Genomic DNA, 10,628 nt, shown 5'->3' on the forward strand with positions numbered 1-10,628 from the left:
CTCAAATTTCAATCAGATCGGATAAAGTTTATCTGAATCGAATCATATTAAATATCTGATGGATCAACTAAAATTATCATCATTATCTTTTAATCTAAATCATAAAATTTTAATGGCTCAAAAAATCAGAATGATCCATCGACCCAAACATCTCCGGTGGTTTCAATAAACCAGAATCATCCATCCACCCAATCCGTCTCGTCGACCCTAGGTTTCCATGTCTGGCTTGCGTCTGATGCCACGCGGAACAACTAGTCCCGAGGAAAAAAGAGCGACATCCGATTTGATTGCCCAGCCACTTCACATGCCGCATCGCAAGCACGTGCAACCTAATAATATTTATTAGGATCCTTTCTACTTTCAAGTTTCTCTTTCTCCATCCATCCCTCCTTTGCTGTTCTTCTCTCTTCCGTTTCCAAGCCATAACATCAAACAGGTATCGGCCAAAAAGTAGAACGCAAAAACATGCTTTCCTTGCAGCTGCCCTTTTCATCATCCCCTCCTCTCCGGCACACCAAAACCCAATCCCCCATCAACAGATCCCACATCCCGAGACCTCGTTCCACCCCTAGCACCACCCTCACCTGTCTCCGCGCTCCCACTTCTTTGTCCCCCTCTGTCCTTCTCCGACACCCGACCCTCAGATCCCGCATTCTAATCCCCAGGGCAGCGGCCGCCGCAGCAGCAGATGGAGACCCCGATGCTCCACCACCAAAGGAGAAGCAAGCAGAAGGCATCGGAGACATGAAAGATGGAGAGGATTCCATCCCAGATCGAAATGAGGGTGACTCCACCGGTAAATCCGTGGCGGAGAGCGAATCCAGATCCAAAACCACCACCCCGAACAATACCTTGTATCTGGCCGTGGTGTTTGGACTGTGGTACTTCCAGAACGTGGTCTTCAACATCTACAATAAGAAGGTCCTCAACATCTTCCCCTATCCCTGGCTTCTGGCTTCCTTCCAGCTATTCGTAGGCTCCCTCTGGATGGCTTTCCTCTGGGCCTCCCGCCTCCAGCCCTTCCCCCGAGTCTCCAAAAGATTCTTCGTCGCCCTCCTCGGCCCCGCCCTCTTCCACACCATCGGCCACATCTCCGCCTGCGTCTCCTTCTCCAAGGTCGCCGTCTCCTTCACCCACGTCATCAAGGCCTCTGAGCCCGTCTTCTCCGTCGTCTTCTCCGCCTTCCTCGGCCGCTTCTACCCCATCCACGTCTGGCTCTCCGTCCTCCCCATCGTCGCCGGCTGCTCCCTCGCCGCCGTCACCGAGGTCTCCTTCAACGCCCAGGGCCTCTGGACCGCCCTCATCTCCAACGTCGGCTTCGTCCTCCGCAACATCTACTCCAAGCAGAGCCTCCAAGATTTCTCCCACATCAATGGCCTCAATCTCTACGGCTGGATCAGCATCATCTCCCTTCTATACCTATTCCCCGTCGCCGTCTTCGTCGAGGGGTCTCAGTGGCTGGGCGGCTTCCAGCGGGCGCTCTCGGCCCTGCCGTCGCCGTGGACGTTCTACTGGTGGGTGCTCCTCTCGGGAATTTTCTACCACCTCTACAACCAGTCGTCTTATCAGGCGCTCGACAAGATCAGTCCGTTGACGTTCTCGGTGGGAAATACCATGAAGCGGGTGGTGGTCATCATCGCCTCGGTGCTGGTCTTCAGGAATCCAATTCGGCCGCTGAATGCTCTGGGGTCGGCCATCGCTATCTTGGGGACTTTCTTGTATTCACAGACCACGACGATAGGGAAGAAGGAGAACAAAGCGGTCGCTGAGAAGAAGACTAGCTGAGCAAACGCTGTCGATTGAGGAGTCTGGCTCTACTGTCGTGACAACCGCATCTCTTTTACCTCCTTTTCTTATTGGTATTTTTTTTAAAAAAAATTTGTTTCTCATGCATTTTTTTTCTTCAATGTATCCTTTTCTTATTGTGATTATTTATTGTTTCTCATGCGTTTTTCTTCAACGTGGCAATGACAGTAAGATGGTTTTTGATCGAATGTGAAGAGAGAGGGATACCCGAGGAGATTGTGGGGTTTGGCAAGCAGCAATTTCCTGATAGTCTCATCTCTCTTTTCCTGTTTCCTTAGCTTTGTTCATGTATTCGATGGAATGCTCTATAACTATTGGCTTTTTGAATATTTGGATATTAAAGAAAAAAGAAGCTTGTCATCTTATAGCCTCATGCTTTGACAGTGAAGTTTTTCTGTCCAGGTATTCTATTATGTTGTTCGAACGGGTATAAATGATTTAATTCATGATATAATCAATATTTCCTTATCCATCTTTAATAACGCCAGTGCTTATCCAATGCAACCTGGAGCACAATTTGATGATACTTCATGCCAAGATCTTGCTACAGCCACTAAACATATATGTGATACATAAAGAACAAACCTGTGCTGTGCATTTGACCCTGCTTGGTTGCTTCGGTTGAAATATGGCCCTGGAGCACAACTTGGAATTATCCTGGTTGTAAAATTTCATTTTCAGGGAGATATATTTGGTGCCTGTTGGGAGATATATATATACGTGCGCGCGCGCGTGCGTGAGAGAGAGAGAGAGAGAGAGCTTTGACTACAGAGAGAGAGAGCTCTGACCATTGAGGAAGCTGGCTGGGAAGGGGTGGAAATGAATGGAGAAGTAGGCAATGATTTAAACCATTTGTTCGGATGTTTTGGAGGTTAAACTCCTCTCTTTTCCTCCTTTAATGGAAGTGTCAATTGTATCCCATAGGCATGAGATTGGATTGATACTTAAGCCTAATATAATGAAGGCTGGTAGCATGTTTTTTGCTTTTTTTTCTTTTTTTTACATGTAGATGGTCACACCACTCTGACGTGACGTGAGAGTAGCTCAGGAGTTCAGAATATAAAATTTTCCACAAAATCGGTGAAATACTGTCATCCTGTTGGGAAGTTTAGTCTTTAGAATGCTCTGTAACAAACTTAGGTATGTTTTTTGTTTTCAGATCTAGTGTGATGTGTGCATATGTGTAATGCATGCATACGTTTTTGGGAAAAAGGAAATATAAAGGGTGCTTGGTCTCAAGAATGTGTTGTTAAGAGAACTGCGTCTGACAAATTAACAGTTGTTTGTCGGTTCTTATAAAGACTAAAGATCAGGTAGGGCATTTTCCAGCAGCAAGCATCTTGTCACGCAATTTTTTAGGCATCAGCAGCTTTGCCCACTCGGCACAATTCGGCTAACGTTACTTTCTCACCAACATAAAGATGACCAGTCATTAAAGGGTTGCAGTCTCGGAGACAATAGATGCTGGGGAGGAAAGCTTGTTCCAACAAATTGCGACACTTTCTTTCTCACTAACAAGCCCATGCAATTTTGACATTTCTAACAAGCCCATGTCATCATAGTTGAGAGCACCATAAGCACCACAGGCTGCAGAGCTTTTGTGAAATTCCTTCTTTGCCAATCAAGGCAGAGGAAGCCAAAACTAATTGAGGATGAAGTATTCCAAGTGACGTGCAAATAGCTTTCCAGATGGGTGAGAAGGAACAGCAACTGGAAACAAAGGTGATCTACTCTCTTTGGGGCTTGTTGACAAAGGACGCAACCGCCAATATTTTTTCCAAGTCTTCTTTGCGGCATGTCTCTTGTATAATGTCTTTTCTTCCAGCATAGCCGTATGAAGCACTTGATCTCTGGTGGCACACAAAGTTTTCGTAAAGAACTCTCTTCTAATTCCTCAAAGAATTGATATGGTGAGGCAATAGAGATGGATTTGTAGCTGTTTAATTTCCATGCCACTTGGTCCTCTTCTCGGGATAAAGAAACTAGAGCTAATGGGGATGAAAGATGGTTGAATTGTGTCTGAACCTCTCTAGAGTGATGAACCGGCAATCTAATTGTCCATGAACTTGTTCTTGCATTGAAGTAGTGTGCAACCGATCCATTTTTCCAGTGACTAATCTTATATTGCAGAAAGAAAATAACCTAAACAAAAGCATCACAAATCCTTTTCGCTTCTATTCAATTAAGAAGCCTTTCCTTTTCACTTCTTGCTGCCCTTCCAAATTTGTATATAAAAAACCGTCACAACCAGGATTACATTATAATTATATCTACCTGCTATTTCTTTCTTTTTTTTTTTTTTTGGTAAAAGATATACCTGCTATTTCTTTGAATACCTATCCCACAAACTATATCAGGATGAGACGATAATCATGCGACGCAACAGCGTCCCTAACTTAGCCTACTCACTTCACATCTTGATTTGGCAAAGAAGAGAAGTCTCAAAACTCATGTGTAAGGTTGTTATACATTACAAATCAGACTAAATGCTGAATTTGACACTTCTTTGCAAATTAAACCCTGAGTGCATAACCACATCATTGAGAAATTTTTGGAAAAGTAAAGAAATAATCATCTAATGCTTGGTTCGATGGTATCAGTCCTTGGTGTAGGATAAAAGCTGAGGATTAGCCCTCTTGATCTCCAAAAAAAAAAAAAAAAAAGGAAAAGAAAAAGAAAAGGTATAAAAATTGACAACATTAAAATTTACATAGAAAGAAGTATATATATATATAGCATTTTTTTTTCAAAATCCATGGTATAACACTGCATTCTCTCTTAGGAGATCATGCGGGCAATCCAATGTCAGAAAATGGTAAGCAGAGTTCTCTTTCGGCATACATTAGCTGGCTGTGCTAATCTCCCTTCGTATGTTGAAATCTAGTGTCTCCTAATGTTTAGAAAACGGTACACAGATATTCCATTTAATCAGAAGCGGATCCATTTTGCCTATACTCTTTTTCCAAATATATCCTTTCTGCGTCATAATTTAGTGCAGCACGATTTGGTTTGAGCTTCTTGCCCCCCAAACTCTCCACATGGATGGCCTGCCAGCCTCTCTATCAAACATGGCACCTCTTCATCCCCTCTCATCGGAAATCCTCGCCGCCCATGCTCTGCGGCATCGGCTGGCCATGCTCCGCCTGGTCGTAAGCCGGCCTGGTCCTCAAAAACAAGAACAAACTAGAGAGCAGCCCAACCAAAGTGACGCAACCCCACCACAAGAAAGTCGTAGCATAACATTTCCTCCCCATGCACACCACCATCCCATCGCCGGTCAGCACCTCCATGGAACTTGAATTCCCATTAGCATCATATACCAAGGCAGCAAGCAAGCCATAGAGCAGAGATCCCAGAGGGATGTTGGTGATGAGGATGTTGTGATTGACCCCGACGCTGTTGGGTCCAAAGAGGTCGGATGTGACGGCCACCGCGGCAGCGAAGATGAACCCCGAGCTCAGTCCCACTAACGCCGTGCCTGCAAGCAGAGCATGACCATCGCCCACCTCTGCTAGCAGAAAGAAGGCCAGCGGCATCGGCACCAACGCTATCCCCAACCATCCCGTTCGAGCGAAGTGCACCTTCCTGCAAACTCAAAGCTCATCAGCCTCTTAACAATATTTGGACTGGAGGCACGGCCACAGAGAGTTCAGGGCTGCCATTCCCCAAAACTGCTACAAGAATGATATGTTTGATGATATTTAGGAAGAACACTAATAATATGGTTCAGAGTCGATCTGTAAATTTAGAAGCGTCAGGTATAAAAAGCTTTTATAAAATTAAACTCCAAAATGAGTACTGTAATTCACAGGGTGAGCAGCATCTGTAGGTCCAGTTATTATGAGATGCAAGGGAAGAGAGATACGAACCCGCGAAGGAAGTCGGGGGCGGCGGAGAGCAAACGGCCAAAGAAGGAGCAGGAAGAGTAGACGGTGACGAACATGGTGGTCTTGGACTCCATTCCCAAGGACTGGGCAATCTGGCCCAGGTTGTTGCTGTACACCAGCCCCACCGTTGCACCACAGAAGTAGGCCACGTAGTACAACCAGAAATCGATCCGGCCGATGAGCCTTTTCACGCTGTGCTCCTCGCCGATCGCCACCAGCTGGTTCTTCTCCGTCAACCCTTCACAGCACCACCATCGCGGCCTTTCCTCTCCAACGGCCCTATCATCGTTGCTGCCGCCGCCGCCGTTGCCGTTGTTGCTATCGTTCTCGTGGATGTTGATGTTTATATTGGTGCCGCGGATGAGCTGCTTTCGAAGATCCACGCCCTCGATGTGGTTGTTGGTGCCCAGGCGAGAGTAGACGGTCCGCCGAGCCCAGTCACGAGCGCAGACGATGCCGGGAATGCAGAGGGGAAAGAGGAGGAGGATGATTGCACCGGCGAGGAGGAGGCGGGCAAGGACGGGGTTGGAGGAGACGGAGTTGAGGAGGAGGAGGTAGAGGCCTGTGAGGAAGGCGAGGAGGTTGAGGAGGAGGAAGACGTGGGAGTCGCGGCGGGTGGCGTCGGGAGGGAGGAGGAGGAGGTGGGTGGGGGGCTGGCGGAGGATGGGGAGGAGGGCGGCGGCAGAGGCGAGGACGGGGAGGGTGGCGTTGAGGAGGAGGTAGGTGGAGGAAGAGCCATCCAAGGCGTTGGATGCGAGGGTGTAGAGGGCGGCGCTGACGCCGTTGAAGCTGATGGTGAGTGAGAGCGCGAGGGAGCGGTTGACGGGGAAGTTGCGGATGCACAGCACGAAGCAGACGGTGTTGAACCAGCAGATGCTGCAGCCGGCCAGCAAGCATAGCAGGAACACCTGCATGGCCATGCAATTTCTTTTTCTTTGTTTCCCAGAACCAGATATCACAGCAGTCAAATTAACCAATTATTTTGCATGGAAAGTGACATCTTGTATATATAGAACTCCTACATCCTGTCAAGCTTAATTAGGTTGGTTGGTGAGCTGTTAATTGTAGTCCCATCTTCAAGAAATTCAGATCAAAATCAAATCGATCTTACAGCTTATATGACCATCAGCTTGTTGCCCTTCAAGAAGAGGGGAGAAACGAAACATGGGAGAAGTAAAAACGATAGCCAAACTCGGTCATGAAGTCGCAGCTCCCTATGTTGAATTACGATATAATCTAGATAAATATCATACTTCTAAGAGCCTATTTTGACGGTTGGCCTACAATCCAATGTTTTTGGTGATTGTATTGGACCATGAATCATGAGATTTTGGGCCTGACCATCTAAATATGTCCTGGTAATTTAGAAAATTTTATTAGATTTTCATGATTGGAAATGAGATTTTTAGGATTACAGAATATCAGGTCCCATCCACTCCACCTTAACTCCATATAAGATTCAAGCCGGTCCACTCAAAAACTATTCTAGAGTATTTTATGAACATAAAATTAGCTCAGTCTACAGGTTGTAACCTTGCTGATTGTACCAACATAATCCATAAATCCTATAGAATTTCAATCTAATTCAATAGAAAAATCCAAACAGCTCCTAAAAGTTAATATGTTGCTGATTTTGTTCTATATCACGCACATACATATATTTATGAGATCAGGATTGCATACTCTTTCCTAATAAATTTAGATTTACTTTCATTCGCATAAATCTACCATTGGATCATCCATGATACGGATCTCAAAGTTCTCAAAACTATATTTATCAATTTACATATATATCTAAGTGGCTAGTGGAAAATCCAATAGTGGATGCACATGAAGGAAGGCTAATTCTTCTTTCGGACAAAAGACACATCCTAACCCGTGTATATTTGTATGTATGTGTATCCACGTATGTTTGTATGTACAGTATGATTGCTAGTCTTTTTAGATGGTACTCTCACCCTCTTCCCTCTTGTCTCTGCCCAGCCTCCTCCCCACCATCATCTTATATGCCATCACGTACCATCATGCATTTATTCCATCAAACCTCCACCTTGCCTCTGATGATGACCGATGCCTTACCTTAATAATGCGATCAGCAGATGCAAAGTGAATTAAAAGGTTGGCGTGCTTTAGGGTCTAAGTTGCTGTCAGGACTGTGCAATTAAACAATGGTTTCGATCCTTCGCAAGAGAGTAGTGAGTGACAAGATTGCAGTGCACGTCACTCCATGCACGACAGAACCAAGTGCCAAAGTGCCGAGTGTCTAACCCATGCACGATGTCCTTGAACTGGTTGAACCCAAAATTGGGGTATGGCCCAAATATCAAAAATAATAGATTATAAATAGATCAAATTATTTATTTATAAATATTTAATATTATTTTTTGAGTGAACTGATTTGAATTTCGTAAGAAAAAAAAAAATAATCTTAGATTTTTTTTTTCTTCTTACGAGATTCAAATCAGTCTACTCAAACGATCCTAGATACTCATAAATATAAGACTTGATTTATTTATAATTTAATATTTTTTATAATTAAATCATAAATTTTATAAAATTTTGGATCTAACCATCCAAATAAATTTTAAGTAATAAAAAAATTATACCTTGCATCTCAAGTCTCATCAATATCTTTGTATAGAAGGTTTCCTATAATTCTCTCTCGCATGGATCAGGCGGTGAGACTGGCAGTTGGTTTTTTCGGAGGTTCCTACCCGTCAAACGGAATGGACTCACGTGGACGTCCATTAACGATTCCTTCCCAACGACGTGCCAGCGGCGTAACCGGGCATTGGTTCCTTGACCAAAAGTATCCTTTAGAAAGATAGCCAAACAAGCGACTTTTGTTGTTCCACTGCGTCAGCTCGTTTAGACTTATGGAAAGAGAGGAGTGCCTCTTACTTTCCATGGCTGTTAGTAAAAGGACAGAAACCACCCCGATTTTGGAACAAAATCCGACTTTTGATGCTGATCAGACGGCTACAGGAAGGGAAGCTCGTCCATCTCCTTCATACAACTCAGGATTAATGAAGGTCATGGAGACGAGATGGTGACATGTTTTAACTGCTGCATGCATCTCATCAGAGAGATGCCAAACTAATAGTGTCCAGGAGTAATTCATTCCCCACTGGCAGCAAGATAGCGGGAGATCCACTAAACGGATGGTGGATAAGCTGCCCACTTGGCGGTAGCATAACCAAATAGAAGGATGCGATAAACCGGCCACTACTCCGGTCGTCCTCGCTAACAAATAACAATCCAGGGTTATATCTATCTATATATATATATATATACACACACGCGCGCGCGCGCGCGCGCGCACACACATATGTACACTATCACTCATGGATCCCAGATTTTCCGAGTTACCACCAAATTACATGACCTTTTCTTTTTTTGTTTTTTGAAACATAGAAAGCTCTACTCGGGATTTTTTTTTTTGGCCCTTTTTTCTTTTTGATAAAAAAAGGAGGTGACCCACGCTAGTATTTTATTGTTGTAATAATTAAGGAGAGTTATGTACCCACTTGGGAAATATGACGCGAGCAAACAAATAACACCCATAGCCTTCTCCCTTGTCTCACCGCTGCCATCCAAACTATTGATAGGTGAGGGGAACTAGCAAATGATAGAAAGCAAGTGGATGGATGGATTGGGAATACTAATAATGCTGCCTTGTAGAATGATTAACGGATACTAATTTTTGTACCTAATCGAAGATGAACCAATAAGTTCACTTAATTTGCCGAGCGTTATATAATCGCCGACAGGGCCTTATATTTAAAATCCCCCTCCAGAGAGAGATCAATGTTGGTTGGACGTTAGAGAACGTCTGCTCTTCACCGACCATGCCACGGTTCTTGGAAACAAAAGCAATCCCACGGGACAGGACGCTTCGAAGCCAAGAAAATTTAAGGTTTATATAAAATTAAGTGCGACTTGGTTAACGGCTGAATAAAATAAAATAAAATAAAAATAAAAATGATGGAATTTGTGAAGTAGAGAGGGACTCACGGGGAGATAGGGGAGGGATAGGCGGCCGGTGAGGATGAGCCACTGGGCGGCGTAGGCGGCGGCGCCGAAGGCGGCGGCGAGGAGGAGAACGGCAGGGAGGGGGAGGTAGAGGAGGGCGAGGCCGGAGGACCAGCCGAGGGCCTTGCCGAGGTCGGAGGCGGTGGCCAAATAAGAGAGCTGGACCTGGGAGATGCCTAAGGCGGCCTTGAGGTCGGAGGAGTAGGCCGAGAAGTCGAAGTTGGTCCCCGTGAACGCCTGGATCCACACCGTCGCCACCAATATCATCCACTTCCGCGACTGCCCACCGGCCATATATTCCCCTTCTTGATTTCGATCGATTCAATTATATAAATTCCTCGTCTTCTTCTTCTTCTCTTCTTTTGATTGGGATTCTGTTGTTTTGGTTATTGGGACGCGAAGCCTGAAGCCGGTGGAAGGCCTAGGCCGTCCCTCTCTGGCATTAAATAGCTGTCCAGGCTGTCGGCCTCTGGTTTCCGGTCTGGTAACGCCGTTGCGCCGAGGGAGCAATATAAGGTGCTTTCCTTCCAAGCTACTTTTGCTGACATGGCATTTAGGGGTGGCGAGGGAGCGGATTGGGTCCGGTTGGATGCGGATTGATCAAAATTTTATCAGCCAAATATAACCTATTCAAAAATTCTGATTTATCAATCTAAATCCAACCTATTTAAAGATCCAGATTTGAATTCGATTATTTATTAGACAGATAATCTAATTCAATCTGTATAATCTATTTAATTATTAATGATAGCAGACTTAATTCATATTAGTCCCGATTATAAGATATGACAACATGACTATCAAAAAAATATTTAAAATTTAAAATAGTAATCATATTGATGTAACTCATGATTGTATAAAATAAATATGTTATAAATGACTGATATTAAAATTTAAATTTAA

General features: G+C 44.6%; 2 protein-coding genes across 2 annotated transcripts; one reads left to right on the forward strand and one right to left on the reverse strand.

Moving 5' to 3' along the window:
- Nucleotides 1–362: 362 nt before the first annotated feature.
- Nucleotides 363–2,173, forward strand: LOC105060823 (xylulose 5-phosphate/phosphate translocator, chloroplastic). The gene is made up of 2 exons (XM_010944663.4): nucleotides 363–1,859; nucleotides 1,975–2,173. Exon 1 carries the CDS (start codon nucleotides 466–468, stop codon nucleotides 1,783–1,785), a length of 1,320 nt encoding a protein of 439 aa, XP_010942965.1. The 5' UTR covers nucleotides 363–465; the 3' UTR covers nucleotides 1,786–1,859; nucleotides 1,975–2,173.
- A 2,338-nt stretch (nucleotides 2,174–4,511) lies between these two features.
- LOC105060824 (protein NUCLEAR FUSION DEFECTIVE 4) lies at nucleotides 4,512–10,203 on the reverse strand. The gene is made up of 3 exons (XM_010944664.4): nucleotides 9,708–10,203; nucleotides 5,676–6,601; nucleotides 4,512–5,391 (listed from the first exon to the last, which is right to left on the reverse strand). Exons 1-3 carry the CDS (start codon nucleotides 10,017–10,019, stop codon nucleotides 4,896–4,898), a joined length of 1,734 nt encoding a protein of 577 aa, XP_010942966.1. The 5' UTR covers nucleotides 10,020–10,203; the 3' UTR covers nucleotides 4,512–4,895.
- Between the last annotated feature and the right edge of the window lie 425 nt (nucleotides 10,204–10,628).

The sequence above is a fragment of the Elaeis guineensis genome, chromosome 4, assembly GCF_000442705.2.
Source record: "Elaeis guineensis isolate ETL-2024a chromosome 4, EG11, whole genome shotgun sequence".
NCBI classification, from domain to species: Eukaryota; Viridiplantae; Streptophyta; class Magnoliopsida; order Arecales; family Arecaceae; genus Elaeis; species Elaeis guineensis.